This window comes from Coturnix japonica, chromosome 7, assembly GCF_054131305.1.
Source record: "Coturnix japonica strain WE chromosome 7, WE-NBRP24, whole genome shotgun sequence".
Lineage (NCBI taxonomy): Eukaryota > Metazoa > Chordata > Aves > Galliformes > Phasianidae > Coturnix > Coturnix japonica.
The window spans coordinates 11,137,321-11,162,292 of record NC_140669.1 but is presented as its reverse complement, the minus strand read 5'-3'; the positions used below and the strand labels follow the sequence as shown (position 1 = coordinate 11,162,292).

The following is a 24,972-nucleotide window of genomic DNA, read 5'->3' as shown; positions in this document are numbered from 1 at the left end:
TGCATGCCATCGCTGTTAATATTCCATGTTGTTGAGTTTACGTGAAATAGCCACTCCCCTGAAATATGAAAATGAGCTGTAAGGATGGGAGGTGTCAACACTTTAAAGGAAATGCTGCATTGGAAAAAATGCTTTTCACTTTTGTATCTTTTCTTGTTACAGTTTTACTGAGTTGCCTCAAAATGATGCAAACTGAGTATTTTAACATTGGGGGTATTGTGTCTAGTGTGTTGGTTTTGTGGGGGGCTTTTTGTGATGCTGGATTTTTCTTCCTCTCAGATTTATTTATTTATTTATTTATTTATTTTTTTCCCCTCTTTGTTTGGAAGGGTTACAGAGTTGTTTAGTCAGGATGTGTTGTGCTGGCTATAAAAAAATCTGAGAGGTGCTTACTGAAAGTACCAGCTTTATTTCCAGTCAAGTGCAGGAATGTGTAGAATCCCTTCAGCCTTCCCACTCAAGTAATTTAGCCATTGTTATTTCTTCCTCATTCCTATAAAGGGCCAAATTTTGCCTCCTCATATGTATGTGGCTTGTCTTTTGGATTCAAAAGAAGCACATATATTTTTGGAGATGTTTCATGTAAGGGTAGTGAATGTTTTTGTGCAGGCTTTGCTTGTTGCTCAGATGGCTAATGTATATGTTTTCTCGCTTGACTGAAGGAAGAAACATTTTATTTGTCTCATTCATTTATTTATTTTAATAAGATTCATTCACCATGAGATATTCTATGAATTAATCTGGAATCTGGAAGATCAGAGTCCCTGGACTGTCATAACATGTCTTAGGCAAGTCATTAAATTTCAAAGTGTTCCATTTATCATGCTCACAAAAATTCAGTCAATTTCTGTGCTCCTCTCAATTACAAATAGGTCAGGAGCTACTGCTTGATGCAGATTTTTGTCTATGAAACCTTCTATGATACCACTGTGATCTTTGCTATAACTGCTTAATTCCACTAAAATGCAAATATGAATCTATACTTTAAATATATATGTATTTGAATACTCCAACATAATGATCCAGAACAACAAGCAAATAAAACAGCCTGTGATTTATCCATGTCTTGATTAATTTTAATCATAGCTATTTCTTAATTTGGACTTCTCCAATAACTACGATAAATTTTGCTTCTAATGAGAACACAACTGCTCGGTTAGAATGGGATTATGGTAATTATTAGAGTTGCAAAGAAATTTGTTTCATAAGCTCTTAGAAGGGTTAGTTATCTGACCAAAACCAAGATCAGTATTGTTGGTGCTAATTAAAGCTAATAGACTAAGGAATAAAAAAGATTTAATTGTGAATTTATGAATATCATTAAAAGCTTACATGGCTGGTTTAACTTGTGTGTTATGCATTGTTGGGGGGAGAGAGTGCATCTGCATTCATAAGACAAACAGAAATGAGAAGTGACCTTCAGTTTTGTTAAGCCTTTATACGGAAGTTGTTTTAATGGAATAAACGTGGCTAAGCCTCTGATATGGGCCTTTGGCAAACTACAAATGACTAGTAATTAGCTCTACTGTGTGGGGTTAATTATTAAGAGATAGCTTAAAAATAGGCAGAAAATATGTTTGTCCCATACACTGGTAGTGTAAATTATGATGATAATAAATTGCTGGTATTTTTATCTCTCTGTAGAGCTTTATAAACATTAGCCATTTCTTGTCTCTAGCATCCCTATGATGTGAACATTGCTACTTCTCTTTTGCAGGTGATATAAATGCACGTTTATCGCCAAAGAGCTGGTAGAAGTGAAGGCAATATGGTGAGGGCAAAGGCAGGCATGACCAAAGTGCAAACATGAGCAAATTTCTCTTCCAGGCAGAACTTAAGGATGAATGGATGGTTAGATAGATTGATAGATGGATAGATATGTCACTGTAGAGCTGTTGAGCCACTGTATTTCTTCTTCAGCCCCTAGGCAAAAGCAGATGGGAAAGTGCTGTTTTGAGGGATCTTGCACCAGACAGTCCTCCCTGTGAAATCCCATAGGCTGCTCTTGCTTCTTCAGAAATGACCTACAGCTTAATCTTTTCTCCATTGCCGAGATATAACAGCAGAAGGGCTACCTGAGCTGTCACCACTGGCTAGATGACTTCCCAACATACCACTGGAAAACCATTCTCAGATTGCCTTGTCATGGCAAGCAAAACCAACAGCTTTGCTCATCCCTTTTGACTGTTTCTTGAAATGTCTAAATAAAAATCCTGAGAAATGGTATCTACTACAGAGAAACAGACAATTGATTGGACTTTTAGATGCACGCTCTTCCTTCTCTTGCAGTGCAGCTCAGGTTCAACATTACAGTTTTTACCCAGCTGTTCCTTACAGCATTGCAAGAAACTCCCTGATGAGCAGGAAAACTAGGCCTACGTTTACCTTTTCTTTCCTTGCTCTATATTTGAGCTCAATGATGAGTGGAAGCTGTAAAGTTGATTTTTATAAAAGCAATATATCTTATAACTGCCTCAATAGATGTTACTGATAGTTATAAATAACATATTTTCATCTTGAATTTCTTATGTCTCTAATATTTGAATAATAAATAATGACTGCATTGATTAAGCAATAATAAAAATGAAATAATCTTTCATATGATATATTATCCATGTAATTATATGACAGTATAATGGTGATTGAGTAAATCTGAATTCTAGACCAAATCTCAAACTCATGTATGCAGACAAATATGTATACACACAAGCACTTACACAATGCAAAAAAAAATGTTTGTTTGAGTTGAGATCATCTACAAGAAAGTCAGGTCTTCAGCTGGTACAAATCACACAGTATCACAGTATCACAGTCTTGAGCGGGTTGGAAGGGACCTTAGAGATCATTGAGTCCAACCCCCGGGATTAGAGCCTCCTGTGTAGCTTCAGGGACATTGTCGCTTGCTAACATTGCTGAAAAATGTGGGCCATAAAACAGATTTTGAACTTCCATTTACAGCCAAGCAGACCGTAATAAAATGCTGACATGTGTGAGATGGATTGATCATCTGTTTTTGATCCACCTATCACAATTGAATCAGTGGTATAAATAAGTTACTCAGCATACAGTGTAAAAGAGATTATCTAATATACAGTGAGGGAGAAAAAAAAAAAAAGAAAAAAAAAAAAGCAACCTATAAGAAAAGGAAAGAAAAGATGAACAATGCAATAAGCTCTGTTACCACGTAGGCTGGTGTAACTCCATTACACTGCCTGCACTGATACTGCTGTTGTTCAGATCAGCATTCACCTCTTGTCTTAGAGATTGAATTTATCTCCCACAGCTTTTGTTTCTGCTCACATCCCAAGTTGCATGCTGCTACGCCACTTTCTTTTAATAATATGTTTTGCAATAATACTTCGGAGGCATACCAACTAAAACAAGGAACAGAGAATGCAGAACTCATAATTGAAGCATATTTTTCCTTTCACTTTGGAGATTTTCATGTCATTTGCGTTATCACAAAATGTAATGCAGCCTGATTTCAATAATGAATCCCTGTTTAATGAGGGAACTGGGGATTCTTCTTTGAAACAAGATTCCAGGAGCATTTTCACCTGTTTTTTGTCCTCTTCTTCTGTTCTCAGATAGTTTGTGGCACTTTAATTGCTAGAGAGTAGAGGACAAGTTGAATATTTTTTGGAGAGTGATCTTTACCCACTTATTGAATTTAAATAATGTTGTCTTCAGTGCTTGCATTTGAAGTGAATCCAAGATCAGAGGAATAAGTAATTATTTCAGGTACTACACAGCAATACAGCTCTGGGAAACTCATCCCTGAATGGGGAAGAGAGACAGTTCTTTTTGTGTGTTTTTTGTTTTCTTTTTAAACATTATTTTTAATGAAATATTTATAATTAATTACCCTTTAAAACTGTTTTTAATCAGATGTTTGCCTAACTACTGCGAACATGGAGGAAAATGCTCTCAGTCCTGGACCACCTTTTACTGTGACTGTAATGACACAAGTTACATGGGGGCAACCTGTCATAATTGTAAGTAAACCCACATATTCAATGTTTCTACTACAGCTGGTATGTCAAAGTGAATGCAAGTCGGAGAGGAGTTTTATGAGTGGTAATCATTTTTGGAGAAAACAAAACCTAATTACTTTAACTGTTTTCCGTGTTATTTCCTACTGTGTACGTTGAGTTGGAGAATCTTGTGTTCATTTACATCACAGACATGTTGGTTAATAGATGTTCTCAATGGTGACAGGATGAGGGAAAATGGCCTCAAGTTGCTCCAGGGGAGCTGTTTAGGTTGGATATCAGGAAAAATGTCTTTACAGAAAGGGTTGTTAAGCACTGGAATAGGTTTCCCAGGGAGGTGGTTGAGTCACCATCCCTGAATATGTTCAAAATCCATTTAAATGTGGTGCTCAGGGACATGGTTTAGCGAAGGATTGTTATGGATAGGTTGCTGTTGGACTTGATGATCTTGAGAGTTTTTTCCAACCTGAGCAATTCTATGGCTCTATGTTTTGTTAAATTTAGCTAGGCTAAGCTGGGTGATTGTAATCTCTTGTTGGGATTTTCAGCCAGTAATGAATATATGCTATAACAATTAATTGCTTTTCGTTAGTCTATCTTCTTTTGTTATTTTGCACCAATGTGTAGGCCAATGGAGGGTATATGTGCCATCTCTCTTGTAGGTTATCTTGAAGCTCATGTTGAAAGCAATTTGCTGAATGATTTAGACCGCTGCTTTTAGCAAGGATACAGGATCTGAAATGCTGGCAGTACATGAAGCATGCAGCTAGTGAAATCCACAGCAATGAGTATTAAGGTGATTGAAGGCTTTAAAAAATGTATCAAATGCATCACAACTCTCCACGTGTTTGCTGAACACTCAGGTGGCAGATAGGGTGAGACTGGTAAGAGGAGATACTCAGTGGAAGCTAAGAATATAGGCAACTGTACTCTAATTGTGGAGATTCTGATGATTTGCTAATTGATGACATCATTTGTGGTGTGGAGTCTAGAGTAAATGGAAGAGATAGTTAAGAGGTCTATTCATAGATTTGCCTTCCAAGTTGAGAGCACAAAGGAAGTGAAGTATTGCAGACATCATCTGCACTATACCAAGTCAGATAAGGATATGAAGAAAAATGATGAGTTAATAGTTTAGAAAAGAGGGATTACTGTTTCCCCAATATTCCTGCTCTTCCAAAAAGCGTGTGAGCTTGCTGTGGCTTGTGTCTGAAGAAGGAGATTATCTGTTTATTCCAGAGGACTGGTTCATGGCTAGTTTTCCCAACAAACATTTCTATGGAGTTAGTAAAGAAAGACTCTTACTTCTGTGAACTCATGTTTGTGCTCTCCCTCATCTCCCAAAGGCACACAGAGACCTGCAGTTATTTAAAGTTTACTGTTGTAAAAACTACTCTGAAAAATTTCTCGGGAAGATCTATGATGTTAAGACTTTGCAGCAGATCAAGCTGTGCACATGCAATGTACGGCTATTCAGCTGCTGAGCTTATTTACAACCATATTAGCAACTAATTTGATTCCAGCTGGATTGTGGAGCCAGCAGTCCTGTAAACTAAGCAACACTGATAAACAGCAACATTAAACTGGAGGAATGCATTCATCTGCTTGAGATGTGTGATGAAACCATTTCAAAGCTGGTGGGCAAATGCTGGCTGCAGATAAGAAACCTACGGAACAAGAGACATTATCGCTTTTAGCTGATAGTGGTTGACATACAGGAGTAGCTTGTAGCAGAGTGAATGAAAGCCTCAGATCTGATCACAGTATAATTCTGGAATATCCTCACTGTACAGGCAACTCCTCCAGTCTTGTAATTCAGTATAGTTATATCAAAGCAAAGCATCTAATTTCTTAAGTTTTAAAACATTATCTCAACAGGTTCTAATTTTACAGGCCTGAAATTGAACTAGTAACATTTTTATTTTTAAATTTATTATTTATACAAAACTGCCCTTCAGACACAAGTTTGTGCAGAAGCAGTGGAAATAATTAAATGGCAATTGGCTGCAAATCAAAAATAGTATGAATGGTCTCACTGTCAGATGGATTTCTTCTCTTCTGGAGTTGCATCAGTGTGATTTTGACCTCTCACTGGTATGAGAAGGCAAGCTTGGTTTCAGGAAGAACAATATCATGCATATTTACAAATCAGAATTAAATGATTTATGTTCTATTAGCTCAGACTTGGGGACCTTACCATTTAAGAAGTAATATCTGAAGATATATTGACCTTGACTGTATGTCTTGATTTGTAAAGTTTTGAGTAATATATTTTGTGGTCACTAAATAAGCATTCTCAGTGGTTTCTTCCAAGCATTTATGGACCCACTGTATCCCAGTGTGAGGAACAGCTGATATTATAGATTATCCCTGGTCCAGGGAGTTTGTGCTTTACATTTCTGAGGAAAGAAAATGTCCTGGTGCATTTGATGGAGTATCAGAAAGTCTTCGTCAGCATCGTGTGCAGTGATTTTAGTCTACCAGGTACATAATTATTACTTGTAGGCAAAAAGTAATAAGGTATATTAAAAAGCGAAAGAAATGGAGTGCTCACAGGCATGGAAGAGTTACATGGGAGAAAGCAAATAATGCGTTTGTTTGACAAATATAAGGCTGGGGTCAGAGAAGTCTTGACGTTTCTGACAGGGCAAATGCTAAAGTCGTGACAGGTAGACTGGTTGGTAATATGCTGTGAAAAGCAAGGATAAATAGTTTGCCTTTGACACAAAAGAAGGGGAGTAGACAGCGGCAGGACAGAACAGTAAGTTCTGATAGAAGACACAACTGGGACAGTGTTTGCATGACCATGCCAGCTAAGTGGGACAATACTGTGTCTGTCATAGCTTCTAAACAGTTACAGAAGGTATGGCAGTCCACCTTATCGAGATGAGGGGCCACCAAGAAAAGGGTGTAGGGTCATGTACCTTTATATAGTTATTCTGCATCAGACACGTTTCACCTTGAAGTGTCATTTAGACCTGCTTCTCTTCTCCTGTTGTCTGAATTAAACCGTCTAAACAGATAATAAAAATGCTAAAATCCTTTAGCATTTTTTGAATTTCAGTAACATATAGGAGGAGAGTGAAGACGGGTTGTTTGCTTGTGCAGCTTGTTGCCTTATGCATAAATCCATTTCTCTGTTTAGTAACCGCTAATTCTCCTTCACGAGTTTTCATGTGGAATATTCACCAACACCTTCCATGTCTTACCCATCCCCTTACTCTCCAGTGGAGGAAAAGAATTTGAACTTACCTCTCATTCGTCCAGCTTCCAATGGAATTCATGTTTTTGTGCCAGCTTGCCACTGCACAGGTTAGCAATGATGTGGACATGCAATTCAATGGGGAACATGGAACTTGTGCTGACTTTCCCCAGGTACGCATTTCACTGCTCAGTGTAAGGAGATAAGAAATCAGGGAATAAACCTGTGTGACATGCTCATCTATGAGTTTCACTGTGCTTTGATTTCTCTGCCTCTGTTGGGAATAACATCCAATCTGCAGGTATACCGGAAGGTACATAATCTATATCCTAGAAAGAAAGGATATGATTTATTTATTTATTTGAAACTACTGTTTGCTTTCTCCTTCTTGAGCTGATCTGGGCTTAAGACAGTGCTTTGAGCATACAGTCTTTGTTTCAAGCCTGTAAAATGCCTGGTTTTTATTTCTGATTTATCCTAAATGTGCTTTGCCCAGCTTGCATTTCCATAGGTTAGGAGATTAGCTGTGTCAAAAGCTTAATTAGAGACACTTTCCTAGTTGTACTGTGAGGTGTGTAGCCAACTGATCTGTCAGCTACTGGAGTTCATTGCCACATGCGCGAACCATGGCAGAATATGGTAATGTAAACTTCATTTTCTGCTTTTCTATGTTAGATAGAAACACTGCTCCTAGCAAACAGTGTAGGGAAAAGGCTTGGGTAGGGTTCAACTCATTTAGTTTTTGCTCTCAGGTATTGTGATATCTAATCTAAGTTAGTGGTCTCACCTCTGTAACAGAGTGAGCAAGCTATTTTGAGAATTTGACTGCATACAGTTGCATTGTATGACAGGGTGTCCATGGCAGGAACCACCTCTGAAATGTGCCAGTTGGCCTATTGGCTCTAGTTGGAGGCTCTCCTACCTTAGGCAAGCAATAGGCACTAGATCAGAGTTACAGGAATGTATGTATACAGAGAGAAAGAAACAGAGAAGGGAATTGTAGGTGTATAGATAACATTTTAATTGAAAGGTCATGCTTTAAAACCTGAACAGTCATCTCTTTCATGCTGTTAAATCTGGTTGTAATTACCATGTGACAGAGAAAGCAATAGACCAGTCTAAAATAGCCCTGAGATACAGACTGTTATCACTTTATTGCAAGGTAATGATTGGTAATCTCCTCTTTCTGTGACTTATGTTACTCCTTAACAAAGCCTCATTTTCTCCTTCTGTATTTCTGTTATTTTTATGTATGACAGTTTTCAAGATGACCTTTAGTCTTTTTGTATTCCAAAGAATACTGAACATTGATATAAAGGATGATGAGAAATACAAAATAATGGTTTTATTCTTCATGTTCTGTGGATGACAACATGTCCCACAGCTTTGCAAGGTGATAATTAACAAAATGTAATTTAATTCTAGATGTTTGCTATGGTTTGTGATCCATTTTGCACATACAGGCATGTGTCTTACTGGCCTAGGTAATTGCTGGAGGAAAGATCCATCTAATAATGGAAATGTCAAAAAGTCGCTGATAATGACATAAATGTAACACAACTTCAGGCTTTGAAAATGTATTTTTTAATACTAATATGCTTATTGAATATATAATTTTCATCTGAAGAGCTTAATATAACTTCAGCCGGATCCTTGGCAGCCCTGCAATTGCATCTTAAAGAGCCAGCCTTGGATTTTTTAATTCTCCTGTGTTTCAAAGCCAGGAGATGTTTACACAGTTCACTCTTTGGGCAGTCAAAATTCAGAGAACTTCAATCTGCCAGATGTCTAACAGTGAATCTGGTCATGTAATTTATGTGTCCTGAGGAGCCAGTTGTCCTGTCAGAGATAATGGACATATATTTTTCCATGTGTATTTAAAAACATTACTGTTCTTTAACTGAAAAGAAAAAAAAAAAAAGTTTAATATTCATAACAAGCCTTTCGTACAGTACTTCATGTTCCTGCATATTCTTCTTCACATCGTGCTTCTGACATATGAATTTTCATTGTTTATTTTGTAGTAAGACACTGTCTTGTTATTGTTCTCCCTTCAGTTTGTGTATCTGTGAGTTGTACATCTGCGTTTCTCAGTAGCATTTGTTTAAAAAAAACCAAAACTTTTTATTTTGTATAATATAGAAACTTTGGGCTGTGACTGCAGATCAGAATATGTAGGAGACTGAGTCAGTACCATTTGAAGGCTGTCTTTGACAGGCATGGTTATGACCCTTTGAATGCCAGTACTTTTAAGAGTAAGGCTGAAAGGCTATGCTTGGTGTCCTGCAAGTTTTCAATATTTACATTCCCTCCAACATTGCTCTTAACAACATGGACTTCCATGATTGCACTCCCAGTGCACTCCCAGGACATGCAGGGCACCCTGCATCAGCCACAGGCTGCAGAGGGCAGGAGTTTGACCCAGCTGCCTTCAAGCCTCAGTGGGGAAGCAACAGAGGATGGGCTTGCCTGACTTTTCCCTACCCAAGGCCAGGGGCAGCCATCACTTGAATTATAGAAAATGGTGTGATACCATATGTAATGGAAGGTTGCCTTCCCAACATCCATTCAGGCGACATTGTGGTAGAAGTCTTTTTAAAGCTATCTGTGGAAATAACACGTTATTTATCAGACAAGTAAATACATATTTTTAAAAGGTAAAATAAACCATCTGTTGTCTGTGCACATCAGAGTGGAGACTGCATTAGTCTGTCAATATCAGAGCTGTCAAAATCCAGTTCTGGCGAGTATAAATTTCATTTTATGGCATTTAACAAGCCAATTGTGTTATAGGGGTAACAATAACAACCATTCCCAGAATTCATAGCCTATACAAATCCCTCTGCTGTTGAAATGAGAATAGAAGAAACCTCCAATTGCACAGTGCTTAGTTGATTTGTTATTTAGAAAAATCTGTGACTGAATACTCATTATTCTGAGCCTGCAAGAGCAAATTTGTCAGGCTTGGAGGTGTATAAGCAGAGGGTGAAATAGCCATCTTCAGTCTGTCTCCCAGGAGCTCTGAGAATTTTGAGAATGTTCAGTTCAGTTTGTGGTGAGTATTTGTGCATATCAGCTTGTCCGAGGTCAGGTCATGGATGGTTGCATATGCAAACAGGAACCTCTGGTCTTATTGGACTTTCTGTTCTTAGGAGAAATAATTTTTTTCACTTGAGACTATGTTATAATAATGGCTATTCTAAGAGTTATTTTTACTTTTTGCATTGAAGATGCAAAGTATTATGAAGTAATTAAATGATTCTCAAATGATCCGCCAGTATGTATTCTGTCTATGGTATTTCATGATTGTGCAGTTGTTAGGTGTGGTAAAAACAGCATGCATCTCTGCAGTATTCTACCTGAGGACTGAACAATGTTAGCTTATACCAATGACATCAAGAAATAACATTCTTTAGTCATATTTAACTTATTATAACGCCATAAAATGTAATCTCCTTTTGAGTAATTGAAAATTATCAGCTGCTTTTATTAGATTATGAGAATTCCATCTAGAAAGAGCAATACCACAGGACTCATTTTGGTAGTCATAACCTGTGCAACCCAAAGTTCTCTGATAAAAAGAATTGGTTGTGATTTGGAGTTAACAGTTTGGGTTTTATCGTTTGTCAGTAATATTTGTGTGGGTGAAGGAGAGTGAATTACCTTGCCCAGCCTCCCATGGTAAAACTGAAGTCCAGGTATAGCTTCAACATTTGCAATGGGTCCAGCACCCACAGGTGTTAATAACTGGATAGTTCTTTCACTGAAGAGAGGAGGCTTTAAATATGTTGCACAAGAAACAGATTTCTCTTCTGCCAAGATAGAATCAGGGATGGAAAATGAGGTGAAAGTGGTCTGGGAGAGAGGTTTTGTAAGTTAAGAACACCGGCGCAGAGGAAAGTGCTAAGGAATTATGTTAAAGATTTACCTACAAGGAGTTTGGTTTGCTGTTTGTTTCGGTAACAAAACGGCAAATGTGTGCTTAGTGAAGGCTAACTTGACTGCAGACAAACTGTTGAGGGCAAAAGTAAGATTGGGATCAAGTTTCAATACAGTAACAGGTTGTCAGAGCAGAACTAGATAGAAACATCTTTTATTGAGAACAATTGAAAAGTTTGACCTTGCAGAGATTTGTGCTCAGATGTCTGCTGTTAGTGCAGCACAGTGGGGATACAATCTCTTCTGGTTTAAAGACAATAATTAGAACAGCTGGATTAACAGGTTTCAGATACTTCAGAGTGAATGCTGATGAAATTGCTTGCACTTAAAACCAGTCAGGCTCTCACAGCATATTGCATTAAGTTTGAAGTTTCAACTGCAGAGCTGAGCTAAGAAGGATATGACTTTTCGGAGCAGAGAGTTCATGAATATGCTGACCATAAAGGCACTTGATGCAGGTGTTAGAAAATGAGTTCTGAAGATAATTTTACTCAGAAGTTTGAAGTTGACTGTTAAATGGCGTTCAAATCCTTTTTGGCTTTGAAATATTGAATCATGAATCTACATCTTGGACCTTGATTAATCAAAGCACATGTTTAGAGTTTAGCTAGCAGTCTTCCATAGGGAGGTAGTATATGTAGAGTCTTGGAGACAAAATGTGGGGTACATACATCTCATATCAATATCAGACCATATTTTTTAACTTATTTTTGAGCTCATGAATCTTCATATCTTTGGAGAAATAAGAAATCATCTAGAGTTGAGTGTTGTTGCTTCTGGCTGAGAGAAGAAGTGTTTACTTTATAAATGCTGAGCAAAGTTTGATATACCGTTTCTTAAACACTCGGGAAGATGAAAAGTGAGAACGAAAGGAAAAGATAGCCATTATGATTGGTGAACGTCAAAATTAATGCTTGGATGGAATGAGGAGTTGTTGGTCTGAAAAGCTAGTGTCATTTGAGATACTTAAGACTGCAATCTATCTCTGAAAATATGGATGTGGAGGTGGATCATTTTAAACTCTGTCAATACTGTGTGTATCTGAACAGGATTAGCACAGCTTATACTTGCAAGTAAGCAAGAGCACATATAGCACTTAGGGAAGCAGCTCTTGGTATGAAGGATGAGGCTCTTAGGCTATATTAGTTTAAGTAACCAAAACTGTGAGGATTTTAGATTTCTTCGTAAAATACAGCAGTAGCCCTTAGAAATTTCCTTAAAGAGTACTGTGCTATTTGAGCTGCAAAAATGTGACTAAGTAAAACACATTTCTAATAGCCAATTTCTCTTTGCAAATTTGGTTTTTATATCAGATACTCTTATCTGCCATACCTGACTGTATAGTTCAAACCATACATTCAGAGGGATGATGTAAGTCAGTGTGTGTTGCTGACAGCTCTTTCCATTGATCACTGGTATAACGCAACTCCTTGAAGCAGACTATTTCACCTTCACCGCCTACAGAAACTCTTTGGTAGGGATTGCAGTGCTGTTGCTCTGTGGCCACACACCTTGCTTCCAAAAGTACCTGAGGATACGCAGCAGGGGCTGAAAGTCACAAATTATGATTTTCTGTGTTTAGGGCTCAGTGTGGCAAATGTTTAATTACATTATTAATTTAAAAAGGCGTAATTACTGCAAATGTTTGACATTGAAATGTATGCATTTTTGCAGTACTTCCATAAATACAGTTGTTGCTTGCTTTTTGAAGTTAGGCCCTGTTATATGCATAAATGAGTGGTAACTCTTTAATGACAACTACAGTCATGATTTCCTGTTGTTCCCAAGACAACAAAATCTTCATCACATCAGAGAACTTTGGCACAAAGTGAAACATAAATCTGAAGGCAATTCTCTAAGCTAAGACTCTGAGATCTTAATAGTCACAGTTGACTGTCTGGTTTTCACTTTTGTGTGACATTTCTGATTGCAAAACGTGACAAATGATTATGAAGAGATCTTGTATTTCATTGAACCATAGGAAGGCTTCATGTTGTTGTCAATGGAGTAATAAGGCTTTTTCAGCAAATGGAATTCTGTAGCTTTATTCTCAAGCAATCAACTCAGCCTGCAAAAATGATGAGGAGAACGTGGAATGGATGGTGCACATGAAACGTCTGAGAAGGGATCTGCCGATGTCTGAACATATCATTCAAATATCATTTTCTCCTATATAGCATAAAATAGGAAGGGGGAAAAAAAAACTTAAAGCAATGGCTCTTCCAGTTTAGAAGTGTACAATACCAATTGCCTAAGGTACAGGCGTGCAAAACTTGTAATGTGCAGCAACAAAATAAACTTTACATTAAAACAATTATTCTCTAATGATAATTAGAATATGTTTTATGTGCCAGAACTTGAGGTTTTTAGCTTTTTCACACTTCTACTGCTGCTCCCTAATATCTGCTGTTGGAATTCTCATATAACCAAGGGAAAAACATAGTGGAATTGATTTTCTTCTGGCAGATGTAACTAGCTTCACTGAAGCTCATGCATCCTTTCAGATTTATGCCCCTTGAGCTCCTCAAGCCTGAATTCTTGCTCTGTTCAGCCTTTTTTTTCCCCCTAAAGATGCAGTGACAAAGGGGCCATCTATAGTGAATAGATCATCTGTTTGTGTCTGTCCACGTTATTGACGGATGAATTTTCACATCTTTCCTTATTAATTAAAAACAGAAAGTGTGTCTGGACTCCAGCCAAAATGACAGTCAAGAACCAGCAAAACACTTAGGAATAAAAAGTTTATGTTGAAGAATGAGTTTCTACCTGTGACAGTTCACTGACAGCGCATTAGTTTTATGTATCTGTTCTTTGTGCTATCCTTTGTCTTCTAAAGTACTCACCAAACAATTCAGGGGAGGCAATTGGCATACTCCCTAATGAAAGAAGATAAAGTGTCCTGTAAAGATGATGACAGCAAATTCAATCAGTGAACTGCAGTTTGCGAACTCTGCAAATTGATCAAACCAAGATTCCTCGATTGCTTACTTAATCGACTGTTACACCTTCTCTCCTGACCCTCTGTAGCCCTGTTGCTTTTGTCAGCACTTCAGCAACTTATGGACTCCTTATTTGCTCCTCCAGTTATGAATACCAGAAGAAAAGCTTCTGGCTTGGGGATTTTATATGTATTTAATTAGTACTCTTGAACAGCCCTGGGAATGTACAGATCTCATAGACGTACAGTACTCTTTGCATCAGCCTAATGACCCTGAGGAAAGAGCTTTCTTAATTCAGTTCTTGATAGAATGGATAATAATTAAAGCACCGTCTTACCAGATGCCTAGAAACCTAAGCATTTTTGTAGCTCTGGGAAGCATAATACTGGGTTTATTTAGCACTTAGAGGTATACTGCCTGCAAGAGATTTTTTGTTGGAAATGTACAGAGTAAAAACATATTTCAGCCAGCTACACAAATGATCGTTTTGGTGAGACTCTTACTTCATAGTGATGTGATCCCTTAGATTTGTGGTTCTATTTTGTTTGCAGAAGCAAAGAAATTTCCAAATTTTGTTACAATCTTAGTAATGATTATCTATTGTAGATTTTTTTTCATACAGAGACAAATGAGTCAGTAGTCAAACTAGTCTGCTTCAGGTTGGCCATTAAAGTCCTTCTGAAACTTGCTTTATCAGACAAACTTACGCTAGGGAAACTGGGAGAGAAAGACGCGTGCCAGTTGGTGCATGTATGACACTGGGAATGAGGAACTATTCCTGCTGGTGCAGAGCAATTGTTGCCTTCTTCAGGAGAGGCATAGATGACATTTAAAACACCGAGAAGATATGCTCTGCCTACACTCTGTCTGCAAATCTTGTGATCCTTCCAGATGAGAGGCACTGGGAATTTTGCAGTAGTATTTATGACTTTGACTCAGCAAACATTATGTATATCAAATTTAACTGTACTGCTCTGATGCCTGAAGAATTGAAGGGGCTTGGGAAAAGATTTACAAGTGGCTTACAAATGGCCTATTCATGAGTTCCCCTGGGTATGGCTCAGGCTGTGTAACTCATGTATTTGCTGTATGATGATGTGTGAATGTGCAAATAGTGGTTAAAACGTGCTCATAAAATTAAGGGGTAAGAATAAAGATCGTTTTGACCTTGCAGCAACCAAAACTGATGTCTAAATATATTGCTGTGTGTTTTGCTACTTGTAGTACTCAAAAGCTTACTGACAGAGCATTTGCTTATGTTTCTGTTACTGTCACTCAAATAACTTTGTCTCAAAGAAAGAAAAAAGTTCTGATCCATGTGTTAAGTCAGTCTGTGATTTTTATTTATTAACAGGTAGCTGAAAATCATAAGCTTGTTTTACTAATGACATGGATTCTCATAGGCAATGATCCTCCAGAAGAGTGTTGATAAGCAGAAAGGAAAAGCTGGTTGTGTAAAAATAGGTCTAAAGCATAAAGATGTCACCCTGGATGGAAAACGTACCTGAGCTCAAGCTTTTCTGCTAGAGTGGCTTAAACAAAAATGGCTTATTTTCATTTGGAGTAGTAAAAGTGATGCAAGGAAGCTGAGCACTGACAAAAAATTGTCTTTTATCTTGACAAGACTTTAGTACTTATCCAAGTAATAAGTCACGTATATGTGTGTGTTTGTATATATGTGTCTGAAATATCATCATGTGTGTATCATTCCCCTAATTGAATGGGAACACATTTGAATATTCTTATTTATTTCCATGCGTTTTTACATACTTTAAAATAAGAACAGCATTCATATTATTAAAGGAACGTCTGCTCAAGTTCATGAAGGCATTTACTTACATGCCTGAGTCTGAGCACAAACTCAGGACCAAATGCAGTAAATTTTCACATGCTAGGCAGCAGCGAATCAAACATTTTTATTACAGCGGTGTTTCAAGCAATGCTGTTATATATATAAAAGGTTTTCCCCTTGTTTATGTGATACATTTTCTATTTCTATATCTCTTTTTAAGCTATCTATGAGCAGTCATGTGAGGCTTACCGGCACCAAGGGAAGACATCAGATTTCTTCTACATTGATTCTGATGGAAGTGGACCACTTGGACCGCTCCGGGTTTTTTGCAATATAACAGGTAAATGACCTGACTGCATTTGATGGTTTTTGTGGGCTCTGATATCACTGATGTGTCTGTCATGGTGCTTACTAGGAAGATGCAAAATCCGTTGCTCCTTCAGAAGTGGAAAAAGCAAGGAATTGGTAGTAGTTACTACTAGTTAGTTAGGTTTGATTTTGGAGTGTTTCCTTAAATAGTATCCAAGTAAAATTGATTTCTAAACCTTAAGCTTAAAGAGCTTACTTTCACTTGTTACTAAATGATATTAACAATGGTATTTGCACCTTGTAAAGGGCACTACATGATATCATAACTTCTAATGAAATGTCTACAGTTTTTACTAAAGATCTAGAAACTTAGAATTTAATCTATTTTTTGTAATTGAATAGCTCTTTTGCTTTAGTAGAACACGAGGTGTGTGATTCAAATAAAATGCTGCAGAAATAAATCCATTACACAGAATGTGGACCATTCACTAGCATACAGCTTCAGCTAAAAGCAGAGGGTCTACTTGTGCCAGAGCTCTTGAAATAGAACTGTGCCTCTGTAAATGTTGTGTTAGAGAGGCACACAACAATAAATGGGTTTTCTTTAAACAAAAGGAAAGTGTTATTTCTCATCGTAACCTGAGATTGTTGTCGAGACTTGGCAGAAAAAGAGCTGCCTGTGGCCTCTCCTGATATTCAGCTGGCACTGCGTGTGTCAGAACAGGAGGTTCACAGACACACAGAACGGGTCTTTGTTTGCAATTAGATCAGGGAAGTCCTTGCCTTATAAACTGGTGATGATTTTTAGCTCCTTGCACTGAGTTGGCTGTTAGTCTTCCCAGTCTAACCCTAACAGGACTTCTTTCATTCATGTGAGTGTACTGCTTTTGGTGTTTCAGAGAATGCCTTCATCTACCAGGCTATGTGTGTAAATGAGGAGGCATGGGTACTGTCAGGAAGGAGAATCACCAAAGTGAGAGAGAGTGCAGAGCAAGTGACTAGAAGGGTGACCTATTCATTAAGACACCTCAAACTTAAAAATCTGTAGTGTTAAAATAATAAATTTTTTCAATGAAAATCCCTATCTGTCAAAGTCTCCCAGGTACTGGGGCCTACTTTGTAGGCATGAGGAAATACTATAACATAGGCTATATCATGGATTGGGAAATATCATAGAGCCTTGTTTCTGCAATGCAGAGGAAATTTTCTGCACTTCTTCCTGTCAGACTTACTTTGCTTCCTGTGGCCAGGTGAGAGTGAAAGAACATTATCTAAATTGCTAATTCTGGGTGAATATACTTTGCCGAATATCTCAGTTCAGAAAGCAAAGCACTCAGGATATTCATACTTTTTTTCCTTAATCTCCTTGTACTTAGAGTGTCTCAAATTAAATTTTTATTTAGATTTAATTGAGCAATAATTATGTTCATTAAATGCACACTAGTTAATTATTAAGCATGTTTTTCATTCATGTGTAACATGTATTTAATAAGCTTTGTCTTCATCGCTGTCATTGAATTTCATAAGCATTGAAACAGTTTCACCTCTGTCTGAATATCCTTCCTTGATCTCCAGTGTGGAAAATGTGCTCGTTTTTATTATTTATCAGATAAATATCTGTGATCAAAACATTGTCAGTCCTTTTTTATCCCTGCTTAAAATGCAGGATTTTTGACAAACTCCTTGCAGAAAGCACCTGCTTTCTTCAAGTACATTTTATTTGGCAGAAATCCAGAGGGCCTGATTTTCTCTCTGTAATGAACTTGCTGACATTCTTATTTTATTTTGGTTATGAGGAAATTGAAGGTGGGGAAAACTGACAGAACCTGCTAGCCTGGAAAACTCTTGTTCTGTGTGTTTCTTCTTTTCCCCTAGATATCTCATTTGAAATAGGGGAAGGTCATTTGTTTTTGATATCTCTGTTATTCCTATTGCATAAAGAAGGACCAAGGCACATAAAAAAATGATTTATTTATTTTTTTAATTATCAAGAGAGCTTGTGGTACAATTGGGTTATGTTTTTGTATTATCAAAATATATGAGTGCTTCACCATAAGTAAGTAATGCTTCCTATTTTATTTTATTGGCCCACAATGTCAGAGGCAGGTATTGGAGGTATGGTAGTACCATTCCCACCAATATCCTATTACATGTTGTTGTCATGTGACAGATGGCAGCACAAGGGCAGTCTGACATGCAGGTGCTTATAAAGCAAAGGGCTGGAATTGAATTCCTCCAAAAATGGCCATTGTTGATATTCATTGATGTTTCTTGAATGTTTATGAAGACCCAGAAGTGAGTGTGAATGTAGTGAGGTGATGGGTGGTGTGTGTCAGCAGTGGTGATGAATTACCTCCACTGATGCAGATTTTTGTGAGCATGGCATGCAGGATCTTATTCACTGTTCGTGAAAATGCATAGCTAATGGTGGTGACTCTGCTGCAAAACAGAGTTTTGTAGCTCAGAATTTGCTCTGTCAAATGGTGTTATTGTGCTCTTTGTAGCTGTTGTTGTTTCCATGGAAATAAATAGGAGTCATTATTTTTGATGTAACCTATGTAGTTTGGAATCCTTAATCACAAGAACTTCTTGTGCAGATGACTATTAAATCTTTACAGTAATAGATTAAGTGCAAGATAGTGGAAGAAAAATAACTTATCTTTACCCTCAAATAGAGAGATTCAGAATTTTGCTATTACTTTCAGATAGTATTCCTGTATTCTATGAGTTATCAATATTCAAGGAAAGTGAAAAAAACTCATTACAATCTCGTTTTGTTGAGGAAGAAATAAAGAAAATACCCACAACATTACTATTTGGTGACATAAACCCATATTGCAGATACTATGAATGGAAAAATACGGATAGTCAGAAATGTGGATGGCTGCCATGTATGGAAAAAAGTAAATAGACTGAAGAGACAATGAAGGGAAATGCCACAGGAAAGCATGGAGGAGATAAGTGTAAGGAAAAACTGAACTGTTTTTCCTTCACATTCTCATAATGTGGGAGCTAAGGAAATATTAAGTTAGCAGGACTCTAATATTTATTATTACCGTTATTATTTTTATTCTTGATGCAGTCAGTAACTCACTTGTGACTTTGTATGTTGAGAAGGATTTGAACAATCAGACACAGGTGAAGAGGGAGAGAGAAATGAGAGGAAAAATTCGGCAGGGAGAGAAATAAAAAGGAAAAAGGAAGAAAATGTATAATGCCAATTTTCAGCATAGAAAAAATTTAACAGTATAGTGTCACAGGATATCTGCTGATAGCAGAGTGGATAAATATATTTATTCATTGTCTGGAGAAGTAGCTGAAAAAGCAAAGTGACAAAAATTGCAGGCAATGTACTATTATTTAAGTTGGTCAAGAATAGGGAAGAGTGTGTGGGGCACTTCAGAATGATCTTGTCCTGAAGGCTGTTTATTTCAAGTAAAAGCAAAATACCTTGTTGAAATCAGCAGTGATCGTGAATAGTAATATGCAGGCGTAGAAAGACATCTGTACAAAGAGAAGCTGGAAGTAAATAATCCATGGTTATTTAGATTAGAAAGACTCAAAGTGAATGGGCCTCACTTACAGAAGTGATGTTTATTTGCATTTTCTTACAAGAGAAATAGAGATAATTCAATGACAATGAAGGACAACAAACTTCAGGCTAGATTAAAAGAAAAAAAAAAAAAGACAACACCTTATTAACATATTTTCTTCACCTTTTATACCCATTACACCTAGAGCAAAATCACTTTTGTAGAGTAATTCATAAGTTGTAACAAACAAGGACTGTGCCACACTAGTTTTGTGTGTATTGAAGGAAGAAAATCAGGCATGTGCACCCAAACCATGAGTATGTGTAGGTAGATGATAGGATGAGGTAGATGAGAGACAGCAGGAGGGTTTAGAGATTATGGGGAATAGTTTTTCTCTTTAATCTGATTGTTTGACGATTTGCCCAAGTGAATTAATTTTCATTTCCCACTGAAATGGCTGCTAACAATCAATATCCAAAAATGGCTAATGGACCACTTCAACCTCTCTTTCTGTCATTGTGAGGTTTATTCTTTTTCTCTTGCTTAGAAATCTATTGATGTCCTCATCTCCTCTGGAGTAGTTTTTACCTTTGATCTCTCAAAGATTTGCTTACAATACACTGAGTCATTCTGTTGTCTTATTTTTTTTTACTGATGTTGGTTCCCTGTATGCAGACCCCGGGCTATCAAATCAATAATGCTTAGAAATTACTATGAAAAGATCAATGCTTAATTTTATCTTGGCCAGATATTTGTGCAGTTCTCAAATGGCTTTTTCTTTTTCCTCCAGAGGTGTAAAGTGGGGAGAGATAAGTCCTTGTCTTAGCCTTTGCTGCTAGTCAAAGATCTGTTCTTGAAACTGCCGTAATGAAAAAAAACAACAAATCATTAATGAAAAAATCTTTCCTGGTTTTACATTCTCCTCTGAAAATGCAATTACTGCTTATTTTCCTGATGCAAGACAAGTAAAGCTTTATCTTCTCTGTCTCCAAATATTATATGCAAAATGTGTTTATATCTCAGATCTAGTAAGGAATTCTAAAAATATATGAAGGAGATTGCCAAAGTTATACCTGTAATACTTCACAAAATTGCCTCTAGCCTTTTATTTTCTTTTCATTGAACTGGCAATAATAAAGACTTTATTTTTCTACATACTACATATTCCATGGTATGTAAACAGACAGGGCTGAATTCAGGAGGATACAAGTTATGTTCATACTGAAGTGTATAAATACTTCAGGTGTCTCAGTAGTCCCTCCCTCAATTGATGTCCTGGCAGTCATTGATCTTTTATGCTCTCAACATAACTGTGGGTCTAGTAATGTTTCTATGCCCAGCATTCATATTTTATTTTGACACAGAAATCCAGTTCATTGGTTTATATAAGTTATCTATTTTTTCAAGTGATATTATTGTCTCTTCTTAATTTATGTAACAGTTATGCTGGTACAGAAGTCACCCTGTCTGCTGAAAGTAGGGCTAACATCAGTTAGGCTAAAGCAGTAACAGGGAGGAGGAGGTTATCATGCTCCTAATTCTGATTATGTTACCTGCAACCACATAACTGCGGGACAAGAACTATAATCACAGAATCACAGAATCACAGAATTACCCGAGTTGGAAGGGACCTCAAGGATCATGTAGTTCCAACCCCCCTGCCTAGCAGGGCCACCAAACATACACATTTACTAGATCAGGTTGCCCAGGGCCCTGTCCAACCTGGTCTTGAACACCTCCAAGGACGGGGCATCCACAACCTCATTGGGCAGCCTGTTCCAGGACCTAACCACCCTTCTAGTAAAGAACTTTCCCCTAACATCCAACCTAAATCTTCCCTCCTTCAACTTAAAACCATTTCCCCTAGTCCTGCTATTATCAGCCCTTTCGAAGAGTTTACTCCCCTCCTGGGAATAAGTTCCCTTCAGGTACTGAAAGGCTGCAATGAGGTCACCCCGCAACCTTCTCTTCTCCAGGCTGAACAAACCCAACTCCCTCAGCCTGTCCTCATAGGGGAGGTGCTCCAGCCCCCTGATCATCTTTGTGGCCCTCCTCTGGACCCTTTCCAAAATCTCCATATCTTTTTTGTACTGAGGGCTCCACACCTGGACACAGTACTCCAGATGGGGCCTCACAAGAGCAGAGTAGAGAGGGACGATCACCTCCCTATCCCTGCTGACCACCCCTCTCCTGATGGAGCCCAGGATCCCATTTGCTTTCCGGGCTGCCAGAGCGCACTGCTGGCTCATGTTAAGTTTCTCATCTATCAGGACCCCTAGGTCTTTTTCAGTCGAGCTGCTCTCAAGGACAACTCCTCCCAGCCTGTACAGGTGCCTGGGGTTCTTCCGGCCCAAGTGCAAAACCTTGCACTTTGCCGTGTTGAACCTCATTAGGTTCACCCGAGCCCAGCTTTCCAGCCTGTCAAGGTCCCTCTGAATGGCATTCCAACTAGATGGAAACTATAATGGTGAAGTCCCTTAGGTTGTCAAATGATCCAGGTACAGCTTTTAATATCTTTTTGAAGTTTTTTGGAATATGTTTTTTTATTGGTGGTTGTTTTTGTTTGGTTGCTTATTATTTGTTTGTATATGCATATACTTTGCAATTTACTGTCTACAACTGTGATTGACTTTATCACTGGAGAAAGCAATGAATGGGAATCCTTTAAAAATTATTTACTACAGCTTAGATAGAAGATGGCCCTTAAGAATGTATAGTTTGTCCCTTGATACACTGCAGGTTTTTTGACACAATGCACTTCTGACAACTTACACATTTCTGTTCTGAGTTTTCATTAAGAATTCCAGGACATCATAAAATGTAAAACATTTAATGTTTGTGTTACATCAAACGCATTGTGCTGTCACCAGCTGCCTCGCTGTTTTCAGTAAGCTCTGTGCTGTGAAATTACTGTGTTTCTGATGAACTTTGCAGCACACGTCTCGCAGGCTTTCTTCACCCTCACATATGCAGGAGACCACCAAGGAAATTTTATTACAGATGAACATAACAGATGTTTTACTCTAACCTTTAACCAAGGGTTACTGCTACTTGATTGATCTCCTCCCACGTTTACAGGAACTGTAAGTAAGCTGTGTCTCTCCAAAAAGTCTCTCCAGCTGTCTCACCAGTTTAGGATCCATTTGCGCCTGACACAGTTGCTATGTACCTTCAGATATGCTATCCAACCTCCTGGTGTTGCTCCAGAAGGGCAGTAGGTCACCAGTGGGCTCTGCTTCTTGTCTGCTGGATTCATGCAGGTGCTTGAATCTCATGAGGCATCTGAAGCACTGAAAGAGTTATATGTTCCAGGGGAAGTTCAGGTTAGATATTAGGAAAAATTTCTTCTCAGAAAGATAGTGAGACATTGGCACAGAGATGCCCAGAGATATGGTAGAGTTACCTGAGTCCCTGGAGGTGTTCAGGAACCAGGGAGATATGAGGCACTGAGGGACATGGTTTTCGTGGGTATGGTGGTGGTGAGTTGGTAATTGGACTAGATGCTCTCCATTCTATGATTCTGTGCTGAGGCTCTCAAAAGTCACCTGGCATGAAGTAGCTTGAATCGGAGAGGACTGAATTCTTGTCACCATTTCAGTGAGCATGAATGCAGGAGATAAGTATTTGTTTTGCATGTGGAGTTAATTCAGTGGCTCCCTCTGTTTCCCACTGCTTGTAGATACCATGTACTACAGGAGATATGGAAGTGTGCTGGCAGAGTGATGATTTAGCATCTTTGGACTTCATTGTAATGGGGAAATGTGGGTGCATGGAGTCTCAGATGAGTCCATTCACTCTCATTTATCAGAGCCACCTATCAAGGTTGTTGTACTGACAGACTCACCTTGAACCTTAAGCTGAGAGCAAGCAAACATCCTGCCTGGAGAGAATGAAGCGCAGCCCATCACTCCTTGCCAGGGCTGGGGTGATGTGTCTCTATAGCTGGGCATTTTGCTGCAACACTTATGCCTTTCAGATGCTGGCAACTGAGAGCTGGGAGGCATTTATAGGATGGAGACCCTCCCAGATAAGGACATCCCTGGGGAACACACACCTGCAGGTATAGTCTTGCCAGCACCATCAGAGAGCAGACTGTGCTGAGAGCTGGGGGCTGGGAACCACCCCAAAATAGTTTCCATGGAAATGTGGTTCTTGTGCACTGGCTGGAAGCAGCTGAATCATAAACTAGGAGGAGGCTGAAGAGCATGAAACAACCTGAAAAAGCACATATCGCTGGGTCAGCCGACAGAAAAGAAAATTGGTGAAGAAAAAAACTAAAAATGTTGAGTGGATTTCCTAGCAGTCTCAGAAAACACCTTGGAGTTAGTGAATTAAAGCTTTTTGCTTAAAGAAATTGTCTTTTCATGTTCTCCAGGGATATATTAGAGTGCCTGGGTTAAACTGCCACTGCAGCTTTAAACAATGCAGTGTTAAAGGGGGAGAGTCTGTCTTTTGTGTAGTTATTCCTGTAATTATAGGTACAGCTTTCAGAACAGTATTTGGTATTCAGTGTAGAGCAGCACAAAACAAATGCATCGTATGAGCTCTCAAAGCAATTTCTCTCTCTCTCATGTAACATTTACCGGATGTTTGGCTTGTTGGCAATTTAATCAGTCTGAACAATCTTGTTTGGTGACAAACCTCCTAAATCACAAAGGAGTGATGCAGTTTGTATGGGTGAAATGTGTTCCACAGAGATATTTCAAGTTGAAGAATAAAAATGAGAATTAGACAATACAGAACTCATTGAAAGCCAGTTTTCCAGCTGTTCTAATTTCCCACAATTTAATTTGTGTGCCGTCAAAAGCAACTTGGAGCCTTCCAGAAAGATGATAGAACTAAGGGTGAGACTAACTAGAGGGTCTAAATTCTGCTGAATTCATTGCAGTCCCGTGCTGTAAAAACATTTCCTAGGACCAAATACAGGCAGCATAATATCCTTATAAATTGGTCCATTAAATAAAACTGCAAAGTCATAAAGCTGTAGCATTAGTCTGAAATTAATACATTGTCACCTTTGAATTTATGGAACAATTTAACAAACATTTAGAAAATCTTGCTTTTCAAGACTGTGTGTAACTATTCCAGGTTATACAGTAGAAGCTGTGGCTGTGCTCTCCTATTGGGATTTGAATTACATTCAGCTTGTGTGTGGTTCAGAATTTTACCAAACTGAGAAAGTAATAAAATAATATGGTGGAATAATTGAAGGTAAAAATAAACAGTGACCTTTGCTTAGAGAACAACTTTCTCATTCTCATTGCAA

The 24,972-nt window shown here is 38.1% G+C and overlaps 1 protein-coding gene across 4 annotated transcripts in view; it reads left to right on the top strand.

Annotated features, from left to right (window-relative positions):
• Positions 1-24,972, top strand: part of CNTNAP5 (contactin associated protein family member 5) — a 253,693-nt gene that overhangs the window by 145,355 nt on the left and 83,366 nt on the right. For all 4 annotated transcript variants that reach the window (XR_014947890.1, XR_014947889.1, XM_085552291.1 and 1 more), the window contains exons 11-12: positions 3,889-3,995; positions 16,085-16,204. Coding sequence is in view for 2 of the 4 variants with exons in the window: in XM_085552291.1 (XP_085408417.1) it covers positions 3,889-3,995; positions 16,085-16,204 (227 nt within the window). In the remaining 2 variants the exon portion in view is untranslated. The remainder of the gene's footprint in view (positions 1-3,888; positions 3,996-16,084; positions 16,205-24,972) is intronic.